General features: G+C 29.4%; 2 protein-coding genes across 4 annotated transcripts; one reads left to right on the top strand and one right to left on the bottom strand.

The window, feature by feature from the left end:
- Positions 1-102: 102 nt before the first annotated feature.
- LOC103576279 (nuclear pore complex protein Nup50) lies at positions 103-2,867 on the bottom strand. The gene is made up of 3 exons (XM_008556431.2): positions 2,544-2,867; positions 2,131-2,291; positions 103-1,823 (listed from the first exon to the last, which is right to left on the bottom strand). Exons 2-3 carry the CDS (start codon positions 2,287-2,289, stop codon positions 501-503), a joined length of 1,482 nt encoding a protein of 493 aa, XP_008554653.1. The 5' UTR covers positions 2,290-2,291; positions 2,544-2,867; the 3' UTR covers positions 103-500.
- A 327-nt stretch (positions 2,868-3,194) lies between these two features.
- LOC103576278 (uncharacterized) lies at positions 3,195-21,096 on the top strand. Of its 3 annotated transcripts, none has more exons than XM_008556430.2 (9): positions 3,195-3,541; positions 4,244-4,441; positions 9,094-9,126; positions 9,276-9,341; positions 14,594-14,880; positions 15,316-15,598; positions 15,690-16,182; positions 16,413-16,565; positions 17,311-21,096. In XM_008556430.2, the coding sequence occupies exons 2-9, from the start codon at positions 4,361-4,363 to the stop codon at positions 19,272-19,274; spliced, it is 3,360 nt and encodes a 1,119-aa protein (XP_008554652.1). In that variant the 5' UTR covers positions 3,195-3,541; positions 4,244-4,360; the 3' UTR covers positions 19,275-21,096. The 3 variants fall into 3 exon arrangements, with proteins under 3 accessions (XP_008554652.1, XP_008554650.1, XP_008554651.1); XM_008556428.2 differs by lacking the exon at positions 3,195-3,541 and adding an exon at positions 3,605-3,979; XM_008556429.2 differs by lacking the exon at positions 3,195-3,541 and adding an exon at positions 3,605-3,758.
- The last annotated feature ends 19 nt before the right edge of the window (positions 21,097-21,115 follow it).

Genomic DNA, 21,115 nt, shown 5'->3' on the forward strand with positions numbered 1-21,115 from the left:
TTTATTAATGATAATAAATTATAAATTTCTGTCATTTATTTTTTTATTAGCAATTATTTACATAATATTAAATTGACAGTTACAATTACATCAATAAAAAATTAAATTATCTAAATTTATATGGGCACTGATCAATTAAACAATAACTAATAATTACTAAACCAAATTTGATTACTTTACAATGACTTAAAAAGTATTAAAACATTATTACGAATTTAGTTTTTTATTTTAATATAAAAAAATTGTAACTATCGCCCACATGGATCAATTTCAATTTCCATTGATTTTTACAAAAAAAAAAAAAATGTTAATAAATTTATAATGCTCATCATGATGATTTGATATCTGCAGTATAATTAGTTATTAAATTAACTAATTAATAAATCAAAAGTAACCACTTACAAATTTATTAACGGAAATTTTAGTATCGACAAATCGATATGCGAGAAAAAAAAATATATAAAAAAAATGAATAATCAATTGTTCAATAAATAAACTAATTATTTTTTATTATTTTCTAGAGCTTCCTGGAGAGCATCAGCGTCCTCACTGGTCTTGACCCTGAGGTAGACCGGAACTGGAGGCGGAACCGAGTCGGCAAGTGGCAAACACATCAGCATTACCGTATTTTTATTAACTTTCTTAGTAGGAACGGCTTTTGTCAGCAAAGTATTGAGCAATAAATTACCTAGAGTTGTTTCTGCGCGTACGATCAGCTGAGTTTTTCCATTGGGCGTGGGCTTGAGAAAGAGAACCCCGATACCGCGGTCACTAAATGCCCCAGTCTCTTTATTTTTAAAAAATACTTTGCATCTTTTTTCATAAATCGCGCCGTCCTCAGTAATAGGTTTTATTTCGACCTTCGGTGGCTCGTCTTCGTCTTCTTTGTCATCGTTGTCGTCCTTGGAATCTTTGGAGACGACGTTTGAGACGAAGCTGAATGACTTTGCGCCTCCAAAACTAAAACTAGCGGCCGGTGCTCCGGTATTTGATTGTCCAAAGCTAAAGAGCGAGCTTGCTTGTGGGAATGTTAATGATTTATTTTCTAATTTATTGTCAGCTTGATCTTTATTTTTATCTTTATCTTTATCTAGGTCCTTATCTTTATCATTATTTGTTTTAATATCAAGTTTATCTTGTGCTTCTTTACTATCCGTTGATTCTTTAGTTAAAGAACTCACTTGTGAGCTGGCGGTTCCGCCAAAAATATTTTTAGTTTTTGTCGATCCGAATATTGAAGCAGGTTTAGGATCACTCGTTGATGCCTTAGCTGACTCTGTTGATTGAGCTTGTGAAATATTTTTAGATTTATTTGCATCTGCTTTCTCTTCAGCTGATGCTGAAGATGTTGATGAAGATGAGGATGATTTCCCATACTGGGTTTCTATTTCCTTGAGGTATCGTTCGTAGTCGCGGAAAATTGGAGTCAAAATGCAAAAAGCATTAGAATCTACATGTGTTTTTATCCATTGACTCACGCTCTGATTAAGACCTTTTAGTTTCGCGTAATACTCTGAAGAGGTTTCGAATAATTTTTTGTTATTGTTGACTGCTTCTTCGACTGAAGCAGATTTGCTAGAAGTGATGGTGGGTTTCAGAGAGTCGCTGAGCTTCGTGATAGAAGTTGATGGTACAAGGCCGTTTTCGGTAACTTTAGTACCATTGGTTGCTGGGGTTGCTATTTTTGCAAAGACGTTGCTGGACGCTGTGGATGTTGGTGTTGACGTCGTTGGTTTTTTTAGAAAACTAAAGACTGCTGATGGGGCTGCTGCTTGTGTCACTTTGAAGCCGGAGAAACTTCCGAATGCATTTTTCGTTGAAGCCTAAATTAAATTTATAAAAAAAAAAATTAATGCTGTGGTATATAAATTATTAAAGAGCAAATTTTGGACAATTGCGAGTTCTTTAAATATATTTCGTTTATAATTTATACAACAATATCCAACTATCTTTCAATTACAAAGCTATTTAAAAAGTGATTAATGTAATTAATCCATTAATTTAAAATTTAGACGTGTAATTAAGAGATATGGAATAATTTTACATAAACCAGAGCTTTTGCAATGAATCTTTTAAAAGTCATCAAGTTTATGGTCCAAGATGGTATATAATAAAAATAAGAATAATTACTTCTGATCCAGCGGGTAATCTACGTTTAGCTGTCTTGACAACTCGTTTTTGTAACTCTTCTGGTGGTGCTGTTGTGAATGTTCCCGCATCTTCTGGTTCGTCTTCACAGTTCCAATTGTCGTAGTTTAATTCACTCGTAGCGTTACGTTTATTAGCCATCACTAAAATTTTATTTATATATATTAGGTTAAGTTTATATTTGAAATTGTAAATTTCTCAAGCATTAAAAAAGAAATTTCAAACCCTCAACTATTACCAAAAGTACTTTAAATTGTATAATTAACTCATAAACTATAAAATAATAATTAATAATTTAGTTGTTGATAAAAAAAAACATAACCTCAAAATGAAAAGACAAAAAAATTACTAAAAATAACCAAAAAACAAATAATTTATGTTTGTAAACAATTTACCTTGACATACGTGTTACTATTAGCTATTAAAGTTTATTGATAATTAATAATATCAATATTAAATATCAAAATTATATATTTATTAAGCAACGCTCTTTTTTTTATGCTTTGCGCGTGAGTCAAGTTTACAAATGTCACTTAACCTCTAAATTATCTATACCCCAACCTAATTACTTTAATTACTCCATAACTTTATTATAAATTCTATTAAAATTTTGATTAATATCTCTACCTATTAATTAAAACACAAAATCTACAAATTTTTAAAAATTTACTAATAAATTTAAAATTTTAACTTTTTAAATTTACGCGCCCAAATGCTCATATTTAAAAAATGGCGCTATTATGAGCGGCAACTCCTTTAATCTTTTTACTACACCCCAATATATTTTTTAATATATAAAAAAAAATATATATATATGTAATATTGTATATATTTATATACATATATAAATTGAAGTTTAGAAGTAAATAAACGCGCGTTTTTGTTCAGTCATTTGTCATTTAAAAATTTATCATTCAAAAAATAACCAATTTCCTGAACTAATGAACGTAAAATAAAAGTAATTAGATAAATTATGAGTATTTAAAGTAATTAATAAGTTTTGTATTGGTTTTAATTTATAGTTTATGTCGTCAGTGTCGCTAGTTTCTATCTGTGTATTAAAATTAATGTTACTGCGTATGCGCGTGTTATACATTCATATTAAAGACAATATTAATATATTCCACATATATATACATATAAAAAATTATATTTGTGTGTGAAGAATAAATATATATAATTTATCATTGTCGTTCCGTAACAAGTTTTAGTTTTTTTTGAATTTGTGTGAAAATGTAATATCAGTAATTTAATTTCAGTGACTTGAGCTACAGCTCCCCGATCCCTGATAGACAAGAGGGGCAAGAATTACACTAGTGTATTGAATGTAGAGGTAGAGGTAGATGTAAAGACAGAGGGTAGTCAGGGAGTTCAGGAGTTGGTGTTGTTAAAGGTATGTATATATATATGTGCATGTGTAAGTGAGGTTTAGTTTGGGAGAAGATCAGAACGGACAAGTGCCCGTGGGCCTCCGTCGTGGTGGGTTGTTCGTCGTGCGCGCTCTGTGCCGTGACTTATCCGGCGGAGGATCACGTAGATTTTATTATAAAAACTATCACAATTATTTGGGATATTCGAGACTGGACAATAAGAGTAAAAATTTAATAAAAGTATATAACACTTATATTATATATTAATAGTAAAATTTATATTTTAATAAACATGTAATTGTTCATTGAGTTATTGGTTAAGTAAAAAACAATGGAGTGATTAAAGTGTAATTAGTAAATCGGGTATAAAAAATAAAGTAAAATAGTGCGTTAGTTATAATATAACGACGGGGTTTTGTCCACCGGTTTTACGAGTGTGGCGTACTGGCGTGTTGTATCGTGTACGTGTGTACTCTCTCTCCCTCTTTACAACAAATTCGTCAGCTCCACTCTCAACTTGCAACTCCCACTTTAATGCTCTTGTATCTGTCTCTCTTGTTTGCTATTTAACTTATAGTTATTGTTTAGTTTTACTCACTCGTACTCATACTATACTTAAATTTAAACTAATACTAATACTAACATTAAACTCATACTCATACTCATATTCACTTACACTAATACTGATACTTAAACTTAACTACAATTACATATTTTTTTTTTAGTACGCGCGCAAGAGACAGGGACACGCGTTTACCAATAAACACCTAAAAGTTAAATAACGCCGCGGTGGATTTGGATTTCAAGACTTAAGTTTTTAATTTTTTAAATAAATATTTATCATGATGGAGATATCAAAAGGATTGCAGAAGGAAATTATTTTGGTGCAAAATAAATTGAAGAACGCCATTTGTGATCATCAGGTAATTTTTATAAAACGTTTTTTTTTTTTTTTTTTTTTTTTATTGTAATTTAAAATTTAAATTAATTAGGTCATTAAGTGTTTGATTAATTTTTGATATATTTGCTTTTGCACTTATTAAATATATTTTAGTTATATTTTATTGAACGAGATTAATTTCAAGGCAATTTTATCGATCTTCAAGGCTAGCTTTTTTATTGGACATTATATATTACTTCCGGTTCATTTGTAATTGATTGTTTATTGTTTTAGGCTTTAAAAATTTTTTTTTCAATAATAATGGTGGTAATTTAAATTTATTACTATTATTATTATGATTATTATTATTATTGAGTAATATGTAGCCCGGATAATGTCGATAAGCCGCAACGCGCGTAAGATTGTCCCAGGACGTCTTGCTGGCGCGCGAAAACAACTAAGTAGACTCATCATCATCATCATCATTAACTGTAACTAGCTCATTCTCTTAAGTACATATACATATATTTATATATGTAATGGGTGTGTTTGTGCGTAATTTTTTAAAATTGAGAAATAAACAAATATGTAAATAAATAAAGAAGGTTAAAAAATTGATGGTGATGGGGTTGAGGAATTTTTGGTAAAAGTAATGTATGAAAAAATTTAGCTTGAGATCCGAGACAGCGACCTCAAGTTTTAGCAGCGATGGATACCATTTTACCCGTTTTACTTACGATAGATAATTAATTGCGTTGCACATTTAAATTGAAGATTTAATATCGTATTATTTCTTATTTATAGATGTATGGAGACATTTATATATATATATGTATGTATGTACGTATGTATGAATGTATATATGTATGTATGTATGTACGTATGTATGGAGATAAGTGTGTGTTGATTTGACTGCGCATCTGTATGTGCATATATAGATAATACGGTTATCAATTAGATGTGTTATTTAACTTTGTATTGTATAAGATTATTAAATTATAGGACCAATTGACTAAATTATATATCACAAACATAACCTAGGAGGGAAAAAAATATTTTAAATATATATATATGTATAATAATTTAATTATTCGATTATAAATAATTGAACTTTTTTTAAAATTTCTGGTAATCATTTTTTACAAAATTTTTCTATTGATAAGTTTTTAAAAGTGAATTGTCTATTAATTTATGATATTAATTTTGTCTGATGTCTGCTACACTCACACTCATAGATTTGTTGGTAATTGAAATAGGAAATAGTTAAATTTTATGAGCGCCTTTTATGAAATGTGGAAGTAATTGAGCTCTTTTGTTTGTTAGAAAAAAACTGATGATAAGTTTTTAATGTTTTATATATTTAGTGATTTTCAAGAGGGCAAAAAATTATTTTTTTTTTTTTTATTTAAGAGATTTTTAGGTAATTTTGTTTGTTTTACAATCACAGTTTTGAAGTTTTTTAAAATTTTTATTATTTTCCAGTGATTTCAGTATATAGAATTACACAGCAGTACTAAAGTACGTTCTGTAAATTTCTGTTTAAACTTTCCGAGCTTGAGGTTAGTAGAAAATAAAAAGTTGCCCGAAAATCGATAAATTTTTATTTATTATAATTATGTAATTCACTAGCTGTAAAAGTCTACTTAAACTTTCAAGTTCATTAAACTTTAGTTTCCAATTAATTTTAAAAATACTTAACAGTTTTATAAATAAATAAAAAAAAACACTTATTGATTTGTCTTTTCTGTAATTATATTAAATGATCTTTAGTATTTTTTTTCTAATTACACTTAATAATTGATAACTACATTAAATTTACTCTTGAATGAAACGTTAGGATCAACATTCTCTAATTATTATTTAATGACGTTTATTATTTTTAATTTCTTGTCTATAAAAAATTAAATTATTACATAATTTAATTACAAAAAAAATTATTGATTTAATAGAAATTATTTTTAAACAAAAATGAAAAATCCTATTATTGAATATAAATTATTTTTTTAATTACTTATCAAATTTAAAAATTTCTCCGTAATATTTTAGATTTTTATTTCGTCTCAATAAACATCGAGACTTTTATTCAAATCAATAATTGATACAAAAAAAATAAATAATAATTATAATTTAAAAGTTTATATAACAATAGGATTAAAATAATAGTGATAAAATAATATAAATTTTAGTCATGAGTTTTATTCACTTTCTCTTACTCTTATACTTTTAGAAAATTTATTTATTAGCTACAAACTATGTCTGTGTTAACTAAATTAATATTAATGTATTAGCTGTAGTTATCAAAGTATTTTTTTTTATTTATTAATTCAATTTACAGAAATTACTTGAAAGCGAAAATTTCCATCAAAGTAAATAATAATTTTATACATTAAATTACGAAGTTGAAATATTAAATATATATATATTTTTTTTTTGAATAAAAAATATAAAACGTAATTTGAATACCTTTTGCGTGTGTAATTAATTAAATTATCTTTGTAATTTAATATTTAAAATTTCATTAATTTAATGGATAATTGAAATTTAATAAAAATGATATTCGAAGTAGAAATCAATACTTTCATCAGATAAATTATCAACCGTGAAAAAATTTTTAACCAGCATGAAGTAAATATTAAATATGTAGACTGGAGTTGTAGTTTTATTTATTTTATTTTTTTTTTTTTTTTTTTGAGTTTAAAAAAGCGAGAGATAATGAATGATATATTTAAATGTATGACGGAAATAAGGAAAATTTAAAAATGCCTATTGTGAGATGAAAACACTTTGCTGTAGAAGCAAAAGGGAAGTGGGGAATCGTAACAGGGCGAAACATTCTCAAAGTTTAAAACTAAACTTTTGAAAAGTTTATAGGATGAGAATAATGACAGAGTTAGTTTCCCTTTCTAGTTAGTTCTCGTTCTTTACTTATGTTTTATTTCATTATTATTTTATATTTCATTTTCAAATGATATATATTACTTTTCTTATTACTTTTGTCGAGTTAATTCGAGTTAATAAATATTTTATTTATTATTTTTAAAAGGATCAACTGTTTTACTCCTTTGAAAAAATAATTAGTCAAATTAAAAGAAAAATGATTCTGTTTATTTAATAAAATTTTATTGTTAAGAAATTTTTGAACTTGTATGTGTGACTAATTGTAATATTGTAATTAACATCAAAATGAATGTTTTTTTTAACAGAGAAACTTTGTTAGAAAAACATTAATAGAAAGGAATTTCAAAACTAGAGACTATTCTGACTTTTGAATGTTTTTATCAGTTTTGGAAGTTTGAAAAAATTGGAGCGTAAAAAAAGATTTTAACTGAATGATTTATAGGCATGTTTTTTTGAAACTTTTTAAAGCAAAATAATTCAGTTTGAAAAACATTGATAAATAAAAAGACTTCCTAACTAATAATGAACTTTTGTGACTCTCATCAGAACTTTTCAAGAACGAGGTTAGGAAATGAAAAATTGTTTTACTGTTGATTTTATAAAATCACAAAAATAATCAATTGAAAGTTTGAGATTGTTTCAAATTTTGAAGTTCACTTTGTGATCATTTTTGGAACATTTTGGAAACGAACTTTTTAAAATTATTTTTCGTGTAAATTGAAAAAAAAATTTTTCTATATTTTTATTGTACATATTCTAATATGTAAAGAATTTCTTAATATAATTGAAAGTTGAAATTCATAAAAACATTGATTTTCCGTTGGAATCGTGACTCAAGCTCGGAAAAGTTAAGAAAATGATGAACTAAAGTTTTGTTTTAAACAGATTGCGATTATTATTATTCGCATATTTTAATCATACAATATTTTCAAAGTATTATATTTAAATATTAAGCGAAATTTCTGCAAGTAAATTTTAATGCATATTAATAATATTTTCTCATAACATTTTTTTTTAAATTGTACGGAAGCTATTGTGAAAAATTAAATCTGATTTATTAAATTTCTTTAAAATTTTATTTATTACGAAATTCACTCCAAGCTTATCTATCTAGACCCACTTGTTTATTTCCCTCATTTATATTAAAATTTATGTTTCAAATTGTCCAATTTATTCCGCGCTTTAACAGAATCAACACAAATTTCCTCAAATTTGACTTTATTTTGATTTCTCATAAATTTTCTTATATATACATAAAATTTTCTCAAATATCTTTTATTGCATTTCCATAACTGAGTGCTTTTAATTATAAATTGCGAGGAAAAAAATGTAATAAAACAGATGAGTGTTTTTTTTCAAGCAATCATATTTTTATACATCGTTAAAATTACTTTGTTTAAAAATAATATAATCAATTAATCCAATTAAAATATATAACACAATAATTACATGAGTAAAACATTTTAAAATAAATTTCCTAGGGAATGTTTGCGTCTGCAACTTAATAATTTCTACGCGAGTAATTTCTATACAACTTTGAAATTACGTGGCCTTCTCAGAGCCGATGTAGATGACAATAGCTGCAGATTAGTTTTGGCTCTACTGTCTCTCATAATTTGTCTTCAGTATACTTCCCTTGTTTAAAATTACATTGACTATTTTGCATAACTCAGCAGCATATATTTTAATCATTATTAAAACATTTATCATCATAATAATTACTGTTAATACAACAATAGAAAAACTTTTTATCTTCATCAACATAAACTTGATTAAATTTTTTTATTAAACTTTTAGGTTTGCGTGGGGAAACTCAAGGATGACCCGAATGTAAGTTTTTAAATACAAATTATACAGTATTATCTCAAATACAGTTATCAATAACTAAATCTCAGTATTTAAGTTATTAATAAATATACTATATAAAAATAATTAGATAATCGTACAATTTAAAATAATTTGTCTACTAAATGTTTCAGAATGTCGATATACGCGGACAAATACAACAAATTCAGCTTCAGATAGTTTCCCTCGGGCGATGCCAGGTGATTGTTGCTATATATTTATCATTACTCTATACCTTTCCCTACCTCTTACCTTATGATACCTTCCTCTGTGACAGATGCTTGATTTTATTTAGCCGCAACAAGGTCACACATTGAAAGTTTACATTCTGTGAAAAATTATTTTCTTGGGTACTCGTTTCATTACAAACGGGCATATAATTTTTAAATAATTTTATACATTGGAATATTTAACACGTACTTGTGTTTATTTATTTATTTATTTAGTAATAGTGAACTCAGCAAAGTCATTTCTAGGGTTCCAAGTACATGAATTACATAATATATTTTATAACAAATTCCAATTAACAAAAATATGTGTAGAAATGGGCATGGTATCTATGTATGCGGAGAAGTACATAACTAAACAAATAATTATTCGCAAGAAGGTGTTAATTGCACTCGTAATTTTTAACGAAACTATTAATTTTTTTTTGGCAAAATCAATCGGTTTTTCTATCAGACATTTGTTTTTAATTTTAAAAATACATGAGTAAAAAGTTTAAAATTCTAGTCAACAAATTGAATTATTCTATTTAATTTTCAATAGACTTTTATACTAAAACCAATAAATCGAATGACGTTAAAAAGTACAATGAAAATAATTTTCCCAACTTACTGTAAATTATCTCTAATTCCGCTTGATATTTAAAACCCATTTTTATCGATTGTTTATTTCCGGCTACTGTTTTTCCGTTTATTGGTTTCAAGTGAACCAAAATTAATAATGAAATTTAACGAATGACATTAAATATTTCCGGTTATCCGAATAATTAATGGGTTTAAATGATTAATTGTATAATAGGAAGCCATAAATCCAGAGTTTGATAGTATAAAATTTTCATTACAACGATTTAGTTTATAAAAAAATGATTTAAAAGTTTTATTATTTTTATCACCAGTTGCGCATCGTGGATGTGATTCGTCGCATCTTACAAAGTTGCTGCAGTGCTGACGCGGACTAGTAACATCGATCGTTAATATACATTTTATATTGTATATTGTGCTGAATAGTCGGCAAAAATAGATAACTTTTTAATCTACTTTGCCATATATTTATCTGCCTATTTTACTATTATTGATAATGATCTACTATTTGCATTAACTATTAATAGCTCTCTGCCCTCTACCGTTGCATTACTTCACTAAAAGGAAGCTCTGAATTATTAATGGCATAGCAATGGGGTCTTGAGATCGGAAAGATGTGTTGAGGAAAAACGAAAACTGAGTACAGCTAATAAATAAAACAAAACAAAAAAAAAGATTACTCTTATAACGACAAGAAGTTATCGATTGTAATCGAATTATTAATGACCTCGGGGAATGCGGCAAGAAGCCAACCTGATTGTTCTTCATTGATTTAAACAGAATAAAAAACTAAAATGAGATTTTAAATAACATGGATAATTAATCCTGATGATAAAATATAAACAACTGGCATAATTAAACTTTTTAAAAAGTTAAATAAAAATAAAGTTTTAAAAAAAAATGATCTATAGCATTGTTGTCGGTTTGTTGGAAAAGTTTCACCGAAGTTTTGAACGGAACGTACCAACATCTACAAGGTCGTCACCTCTATAGAGTTTAAGTTAGGGACGTTAAAATCGTTCGGGATTATTCGGAAACTTGACTTATCATTTTAAAACTTGGATCTTCAAGCCGTTTCCCATTAAACGTCTCTAATATCTTCTAATAAATCGATTTGTGGCATGTAGATTTTTAATTTGTTACTGTCCGGAGTAGAAAAAAACAATTTAAGAGCTTCCATTTTTAAAAGTTGATCTTGTTTGTAGAAATATTTATCGATCATAGTAATTTTTTAGCTAATTACTTTTCATAGCAAGTTAAGCGCGCCAATAACGCATAAGATTTAACTCTGTCGTCCAATCGTCGACGGCACGCGAACGGCAACCTGGTTCTTATTGATCTTCCTCTAGCTTTCCAATTGAAACCGCAGAGGAGCAGCAGCAGCAGCCCGACTACGACCTACCCGTCTTTCCATCTTTTCCTATATATATATATATATATCTATATATTCTACATCATTTATCTCATTCTCCATTCTTCTCATCTCTCTTTACTTCTATCCCTTCCATATCTTCATATATATATATACGTTATTCAAAGCAATATAACCGACTATGTACGTACGGATATAATATTACGTATAGTAAAAAAAAAAGTACGAGATCCTACGGATTCTGTTGCGATCGCGTCGCTCGATATTATATTTAAAATTCCCGCCATTAATACGCACGCGCTTCGAAATATGAACTGTAAGATAAATTTATAGATAATTTGGGCTTAGATAAATGTATATCGGTAGATAATTTTTTCTATTTAACTATTAATAGAAATATATACGTATAACAATTCCCAATTTAAATTTATTTATTATTGATCTCTGTTATGCAATTTGAATGTACCCGCAAATTACGTCCGCTTACTCGATAAATTATTTCCTGACGTGTTATTTAATATTATTCACAAAACGTTTCGTTACTGTATTATATATTTCCTTCTACTCGTAAATTTGTTCCGTCTTTGAAATTATTTTTCTTCAGGTTCCGCTTGTGTAGTAAACGGGATAGAGAATACAACTTGTTAATGATTTAAATACGATCCGAGTTGGTAAAACTTTGTAACTTTAGATTTTAATTAATATCATATTGATTTTATTATTTTTTATATTTTTTTAAATATGTAAAGTATAAATTAATATGCCGGCGTAAATTATTTACATTAAAATTAAAATTACAAATTTATTTATTTAAAAATGTTTTCGCGGCAACTTTTTAATTGTTGTAAATATTTAATTTAAAACTTGTTTCAAATTAAATTATGCGTGAACTTTTATAGTTTGTAATTATTCATTAAATTTAATTGTATTTTTACTTTTTTTTTTTTTTCGAGGGTGAGTTTGTTTTCCTGAAAAAAAAAAGAAATGGACAAACATTTACATTTACAAATTACACTCGCTCGTTTATTTATCAATTTAAAAATTAAAATAAATCCTTCCATGTTCGTGTAATTTGAATTTATGTAAAGGTAATAGATATATGTATATAATAATCGTGATAGTAACAATAATGACGGTAAAAAAAGTATCAAAATTGCCGTGTCACGGCGCAGCTAGCTTAAAAATCGTTATACAGCCACTTTGGTACGACGCCTTGAGTTTTACTTTAAGTGTCTTTATTTTCCCTTCTTTTTTTTTTTGTTGTTTTTTTAACAAAAACTCGTACAAAATTTTTACTTATTAATGATGGAAGAAGAATATGAAAACAGGAACTACTGCAAAAAAAAAAGTAATTTCAGTTGCCAAGTTTCTTTGTTTCGCAGCGCATTTGAAATTAATCATACGAAATTTGCATTTAAAAAAGATTTGAAAATTTTAAAGTCACTTTAGTGTAAACTATAAATTTAAAAAATGCTTTTATCCAGAAAGCAAAAGCGGAAACAAAAATTTAAATATAGTCGATAATTATAATAAAATAAAATTGAAACGATCGGATATCGTCAATAATTCATTGAAAATTGTACGTTATCTTTTGAAACAATAATCTTGGTCTATTGATGTTATGATAAATTATTCCGTTTTGTTTGGTAGGCAGAGTAACTCTTAAAATCTTGTTTTAAATTCTTTAAGAGTTTTTTCTTGCGTGCTAATATTATTGGAGTCGCGATCGATCACTAAATATCTACTACCGGGTGGCTGTTTACTCTCGATATTATTTTGAATAAATATATGGGTGTGTCATTTTATAAAATTTATATTTTCCCGTTTTTACTTTTGAATTTTTCAATGTCTCCAGAGAATGGAAAAATGTCTTTACAAAGTTGTTGTCAGTAATCAAATTTAAAAACCCATGACTTACAAGTTTTTTTTATTCAACTGACGTTTATTATGATTTATTTTTTTTTCTTCGAATTTTCTTCAGATTCAAGTCAAGCGGATTGTTGAAAATTAAATTTCGAGTGACGGTAAATTAAAGATTTTACAAATAATGATTACGTGCTTGCACTTTCGATATTACAAAAGTTATGTGAGCTTTTTAACTTTATGGTGGTGTATAAAATTCAATTTTGTTATATCAGTTATAACTAATCTATCAGGAAATTTAATTAAATTATTTATTGTGGAGTGGACGTTGACGTTGAAGCTTGACAATAGATGGAAAAATTAATTAAAATTTTTTTTTTTGTTTTTATATTTATTTAAGGTCGCATCGACAACTAGGCCAGTAGCGACCTCAGTAGTGTACAATGAGTTTTAGATTTTAAAAACAACCATAGATAGAGGAAAAAATTAGATATTATTTAACAGTCTTAGCATTTGAATGAATAATTTCTGTATTAAACAAATGTCTATAAAATTGAATTAAATAATTTTTCATTGCCGTAAGATGGATTTATCTGTCTTGCCGGACGATGCGTGAGTCCAAAAACTAGAAAATTTTTTTTTAAATGTTTAAACCATCGATAATTTATAACTTTTTTAATCAATTTAATCATCGCCGTAAGATGGACAATAAAAGTTGAAATGTTTAGAATTTATTCAATGCCGTAAGATGGACATAGATAAAGACACTGGAAAAAATTAATCAAAAATATTTCCAATGCAAAAATTAATAGATAATTTTCATATTAAACAAATATCTATAAAAATGATTTTTTATTGCCGTAAGATGGACGAAAAAGATTGAATGTTGGGTTAAAAGTAAAATATACTCAATAATTACATTTATTTTCTTATTTAATAAAATGTAAATTATTTAAATCACAGTAATTATTTAGAGTAGAAATTCGTACTCCAGTATATATATATACATATATTTAGTAAGTGAATGAGAGACCTGTAGATTCCCAGGGGATGCTTATCGACGTTGTTATAAACCCGTAAAATCGATTCTAAATACATTCTCATTCCATTTGCGCTTAGGTTTTTTTTTATTTTATATATCCCATGTAGAAAACCAGATTGTATTTACCCTCGTCATATATTTATTTCAATATCTATTTATATAAACCTGCCCAAAAACAAACTATTTACCAAAGTTTTACCATCGCGAAAATACGCAAAATCTCTTAAAAAAAAATGTTTTATAAAATAAAAAATAATTAGACTGTATGCTTTGGTTTAAAGCTCTGTGGGTACAAAGTTATATCTATAACATACAATATCCATTATGAGCAATGAGTAAAGTTTGTTGTTGGTTTTTGTCTGTACGCAGAAGCAAGTTGTTGAGCGATTGCGCAAAGAAGTTGAGGCATACCAGGCGCAGAATTCTAACGGCGTTAAAGTATCAGTGGCTTCACTTTTGGGTTTAACCAACAATAACAACAACATAAACAACAATTATCATGCCAATAGTAATAACAACAATCATATCACACCCGATAATGATCAAGCTAAAGATGACATTGTCCAGGTCAAGGTTCAAGCAAATGGTTTGTCCAAACGCAGACGGTTGTCTAAAGACAATTGTAGGAATGGAGTCAATAAAAAATTACGTGCCAAGTATGTTATCTCAATTAGTTAATTAGTCAAATTATTTAACCGTTTCCTTTTGAAAATTTTTTTTTATTTTGTCATGAGCCAGCGTAAGAAGCTAAAGAAATTAATTTTTTAAATGTAAATTTGTGAAATAATTAATTTAAATTTAAAAAAAAATTTTAATTTGACGCAAGCGCTCGGTCGATTTCGATTTTTTAAAAAGTAGCGGTTCCTTTTATTGATGTACCTAAAGATTGGGACGTTTTTCGCGTAACGAAAAAAAATTTGATAGTAAAAAGTCTAGATGATTAGATTTCTAAAATGTTTCGCATATGAATTATTTAAGGAGTCGAATTACATATTTTTTTTTCTTTTTCGTTGTGCGAAAAACGTTCCGATCTTCAGGTACATTTTGTTGTTTAATTGAAGATATTATAAAATAAAATAATTTTTTTTTAGAGAAACATCAACTCCAGTAGAAACCTTGTCAATAGATGATGACGTTGTTGAGTTATTAAATGATAATTCAATTGAAAAATTTAATGACACTGATAATTACACTGACAATGACTCTTCAACGTCGGATAAATGTAAACCAGAGTTACAGCAAGCTGAGTTTCTCGATACACTTGGACTTATCACAGCCTCAAACTTTGATAAGTTGCAGAACAAGAAAGCTGAACGAAAGCGTCGAAGTCGTGCTAATCCGCAGTTTGTTTGTTCTAACTGGGAGCTACCGACGGTAATTTCATTTTATTTTAATTATACGCTAAGTTTATTCTATTTATTCAATGAATTAATCAACTAATTAATTAAATTATTTATTTATTTAGAAAAAGAAACGACATTCATATTTACAATCGGGCAATGCGCCGCAAACAAGACAAACGACGGCGCGATTAAATGGCCCGTCTCCGCCACCTCCACCGTCATTACCGTCGTCGTCGTCGTCGTCATCGAATAATAAAGTGACCAAGTCCCAGCCGGGTGTACCGAAAACCGTCCCATTGACCTCCTCCCCACCTTCCTCATCGTCTTCCTCGTCTTGCTCGTCTTCCTTGTCGCAGTCGTCGACCTCGAAGTCACTTATTCCCGCTCAAAAGCCCGTAGGGAAGCCAAATATTCTTCGTAACTTAAATGAAACAGTTCATGTTAGTTGCAACAAAACACTAGAAAATGGTTGTAGCACAAGCCAAACAATTACTTCAAATTCAAACTCCTCAAAGAGTTCACCGTCAAAGGCCATGAATATACCAGGGCTACCTTCGAGCTTGACTATTGAGAAAATAGAAAACGATGTCGTCTGCATTAATTGTAGGAGTCCAGGTATGTTTTTAACTAATTCTGCTAATTTGTAAAATCATTGATATGAATTTTTACTTTAAATAAAAAAAAAAAGATTCTTTTAACTTTTTTTCTGCCTAAAAATTCACGCGGGAATTTTAAAACTAAAAATTTCCTGGTTTTTAATTTTAAAAATAAATTTAAATTTTTTTGAAAATTAAATTTTTAAAGTTGAGGAATTTAAATAATTGAATGAATTTATTTATTTATAGGAATTTTATCAATTTGTGATAATTGTTCAGCGAGTTATCACCCATCGTGCCACATTATTTCACCACCACCACCGGGACAGTGCCCAAAATGTTTTGAAATGACTCAAGATGAGGAAAGAATCAGTCCGATTGTTAAAAAATCTGAGGAATTAGGTAATTATTAATTTAAATGCTTTTTATAATTTTTTATTATAAGTCTGAGGTCTTGTTATTGCATCGATGTACTTGGAAAGTAAACTTATGAGAGGACTCGCGTACACTTGTCACAAGAATTGATATCAAAATGAAAATTGACCGCGAAATGTATAATCGTTGCAGAAGAAAAAGAGAGAGAAAGATACGAGCAGCGAGAACGAAACGCGGATCTGAGATTGCAGGTTTACGAGCTGGAAAAACGATCCCAGCTGCTCGGCCAGTCACTTCAGGTTCGTCCTGTGGCCTGTGTAGACAAAAAATAATTATAAAGTTAAGATATTTGTTTTGTTGGAATGCTCAACTTTTTATTTCATTTATTTATTTATCAGTTTTAGTTTTCGTTATTTTTAATCCACGATTTATTTTACAAAGATGACACGTATCCAGCCTATTTTTATTTTTTTAAAACCTGCAAGCTCTTAAATTTATTTTTTTTTAATAATTTTTATTATTTATGCCAATGTGTTACAAATGCTTATTAAAATAGAAATCCCACGATTTTATTTTCAATCAAGATCATTCAGTCTTTAGTTAAAAAAAAAAAAATAATGACTGACTGATCTTATCTAGTCTGCACAGAAGGCATGATCATCGTTAGATTTATAAGTTTATTTCACGTAAACCATCAGCCATTTAAAATAAATTATCAATAATGATAATAAAAATACAAAATAATAAAACAATGAAATCATTAAAAATCTAGGCCCAGCATCGACTGAAGCAAGATCTTTTGAACAAGGAAGAGAAGACGCAGAAGTCAATAAAGCGGCTAGTGGATTTCATAAAATTGATGCAACAACATCCAACTTCAACCCAAACTTCGGGGTCCAACAGTTGCCAACCTCAATCCAGCTCATCCCGATCGGGTCTAGTCCCCTCGCCAGCACCAGCATCACCCAGTCAAACCACTCGCTCTTCGCGGGTCCACTCAATATCTCCAATAACTTTATCAGCGGCGCGGGGAACGACAATACCGTCGCCTATTCACCTGTCATCATCAACCAATTCCCCTCTCAGCAGTCCTGCATCGCCCCCTACATGCAGTCAGACCCGCGGCTTGCCTACAACTATGGTATGCCCATCGTCAGCCCACCAGACTCCGGGCATCAGCATCAACACCACCAGCACCAGCATCACCAGCAGCATCATCACCACCAACATCACCTCCAACATCAACAGCACCTCCAGCAGCACCAACACCAGCACCAGCAACCACATTCATACCTCATCATCAAGAAACTATCCGATCCTTGTGTCGGTGGACTCGTTACCCGTTACCAAAGCCAGCCATCATGCCCATCAACAATTAGCTACAGTTTGCCAATCCAACCGGGACCAACAATCGTCAGTTATCCTAGTCAACAACCAGGGCAGCCGATTATCAACTACAGTATCGGTCCAATTGATTCAGGATCACCAGCATCACAGCAACTTCTTACAACTTCAGCATCAGCATCAACATCAGGGATCCCAATCCCATCATCAGCTCAAGCAATCTATGAGCAACGAATCACCGAAGGACATCATCAAGCGATGCTCTACGATCAGTTCACCTCAGGCCGCATCATCGCCGAGTCAGCCGTGCGAAATAGCAGGCAGTCCTCCGGGCGCGCGGTGCCCGGACTCAACCGCATCCTACCCCTGGAACCACCGGCGTCAGCTCCCGCCGCTAAGAATCCAAGTGCACCAGCTGGACCAGCTGAAAGAAAACGACGTAAGTATAACGTACGTAAAGCCAGAGACAAAAAACAATCAGCCCGTTCCGAACCAGTGGAGACAAAGTCTGACTCCATCGACGAAACAATTACTGCTGTCGTCCAACCAGACAATCAACCCTTCAGTCCAGTCAACTCAAGCAATAACCAGCCCAATAACGTCCCCGATAGTACTCAACCCGGAGGTCTCAGTGATATCAAGTCTGGGTCAATTGTCGAGCGACTCTACCGCAGACTCACTGAAGATCAACTCGAAGCACCTTCAGCATCAGCAGGTGCTCTGCAAACCGGACAGCCCGACGGAGCTGAACCCTCCGAACACTTGAAATTGGAAGAAGCGCATCTATCAGCGCCATCTTCAGCAAACTTAGTATCCCATACTATTATCATTGATGATAACAAGCCGTCAAAGGTTTACAGTTTCTCGTTGCCAAATAATGATCGTCCCCAGTCCTGTCCCAGTGTCCAAGTTCCTCTTGATAGTAATGCTGATGATAGTGATAATAAATCAAAATGTTTTAAGATCGTACCCAGACAAGGACGCAGAAGCCTTGATTCTTTACAAGCAGATCTCACAAATGCCTGTCGACGTTGGGCTGCCGGTCGTAGTGATGAACACAACGATTCAAATAAAGAAGCAGAGTCTGTGAAGATCGATAATGTCAAGCGCGATTTATTTAATCCAAGTATTACTGAAGACACTTTGACTGCCGATGAGGGAGATGATCTCGAACCACCTGGTGATAATCAACAACTTGATGACAATGATAACGGACCAGTCGAACCAGAAGATCAAGAAGAAGAAGAAGAAGAAGAAGAAGAGGAAGCTTCTGATTCTCCAGATAATATCGATGACGAAGCAATAGTCTCTTCGATCGACATGACCGTTCTCGAAGATTTTGAATCCGCGATGCGTCAAGTTGAAGTCGAACGCGGCACTGCCGATAGTTAATACGTAACCCAGGCACAAATCGTATAATTTACTACCACTTAGCAATTTAAATTAACAGATTCGTGCCTAATAGGTCATTTAATTATTTTAATTAACCGGTAATTAATTAATTTGTATATTTACCTAGAGATTTATTATTTTTATTTGGTCTCATTTTTTAATTACTAGATTTCGTTAGTGTATACATTAGACAAGGCAAAAAAAATCGACTATTTTTTTTTTCTTTCGATACTGTGAAAATATTCCTGATGACCAAAAAAAATTATTGTACAAGTTTGAGCCCTTAATATTGATATTAAGAGGTGTATCGTTACGACAATTCGTTTTTTGAGAGAAATTTCATTTTTTACCCAAAACTCGTAAATCATCTATCTGAAAAATTTGAGCAATTTATATTCTTAAAGGACATTGAATTTAAAAAACAAATCAATATTTAAGGCACGGTTACAAGGATACGGCTCGTTTTACGTCAATTTAATAAGAGAGATTTATTATAGGAAATTCAATGTCCTTTAAGAATATATATTGCTCAAATTTTTCAGATAAATGATTTACGAGTTTTGGGTAAAAATGAAATTTCTGTCAAAAAACGAATTGTCGTAACGATACACCTCTTAATATCAATAGGGTTCAAATTTGCACAATAATTTTTTTTTGGTCATCAGGAATAATATTTTCACAGTCTCGAAAGAAAAAAAAATAGTCGATTTTTTTGGCCCAGTCTAGTATACATATACTATTTGTATATATACCGACCAAAGTTATTTACAAAAATAATAATAATAATTATTATCATTATTATCAATGACAGCTCGCCAAAGAAAATAATAATAATTGTAATTATTGTTATTAAAATATTAATAATAATGATAATGATGAACGAGCTGATTTTGAATTATAGAAACACGCACATATCTTGAGAATGGAATTTAATAAGTAAAATATTAATAAATTTATCATTGGATTAATAAATAATAATATAAGAAATGAGAGGTATGGATTAAATTACGTCGGTTTATTATGAAACGATAAACCACGTAAGCCATATATTACCGTTACTGCCTTAATAGTCATTTAATTAAATATTTTAATGGTTTTATTATTAATTTATGAATAATAACTGATATTAAAATATCTTCAAATGAACGAAAATCCGGTATACTTTTTAATTAAGTATAATTAATAATTACTATTACTTGATACCGAAGGGAAATTATAATGATGAAAAAATAATTATAAATATATGACGATAACATATTTATGTTTGGGTAATATGAATAAATGAGTAAATAATAAATCAAAGTATTAATATGAGATATAATTATTAAGATGAATTAATAATTATGCAAGTAATTGTAATAATTGGGTAATGGGCGTGTACATAAGTCTGAAATTGGTCAAGATTTTTCGTCCTTTTATTTATATTAATTTGTGTTTTTATTTAAATTTAGTATTAATTATTAATTTACAATTAATATTAGCCGTTTTAGTTTATTAATTAATCGATTTATTGATTAGTTTATTAATTTATTTATATCGTTATATTTACAAATGTCATTTTTGTATACTCGCTTGCGAATGATTCTCAATTTAACTCAAGGATTAGTAGAAAGTAATTAATTATTAATTATTAATAAATAGTTAACGTTTTTTTTGCTCGTTATATCGTTGATTTGTTTAAGTAACTTAAGTTATTTTAAATAAATAAGTTGGTTAATTTAATTGATTATTGTATCGATTGATATTAAGGAGTTGTGTATTTCCGTAACAATACTGATTAATTGATTAATTTTCAATTAATCTTACAAATTTTTTTAGTGATTTGTAAATTTATGAGTTGT

This window comes from Microplitis demolitor, chromosome 6 (genome assembly GCF_026212275.2).
Source record: "Microplitis demolitor isolate Queensland-Clemson2020A chromosome 6, iyMicDemo2.1a, whole genome shotgun sequence".
In the NCBI taxonomy this organism is placed as follows: domain Eukaryota; kingdom Metazoa; phylum Arthropoda; class Insecta; order Hymenoptera; family Braconidae; genus Microplitis; species Microplitis demolitor.

Coding starts and splice junctions, on each gene's coding strand:
- LOC103576279 (XM_008556431.2), bottom strand. CDS start 2,289: ATGGCTAATAAACGTAACGCTACGAGTGAATTAAACTACGACAATTGG. Junction 1,824..2,130: donor GATTACCCGCTGGATCAGAA/GTAATTATTCTT, acceptor AATTTAATTTAG/GCTTCAACGAAAAATGCATT.
- LOC103576278 (XM_008556430.2), top strand. CDS start 4,361: ATGATGGAGATATCAAAAGGATTGCAGAAGGAAATTATTTTGGTGCAA. Junction 16,183..16,412: donor CATTAATTGTAGGAGTCCAG/GTATGTTTTTAA, acceptor ATTTATTTATAG/GAATTTTATCAATTTGTGAT. Junction 16,566..17,310: donor TAAAAAATCTGAGGAATTAG/GTAATTATTAAT, acceptor TTAAAAATCTAG/GCCCAGCATCGACTGAAGCA.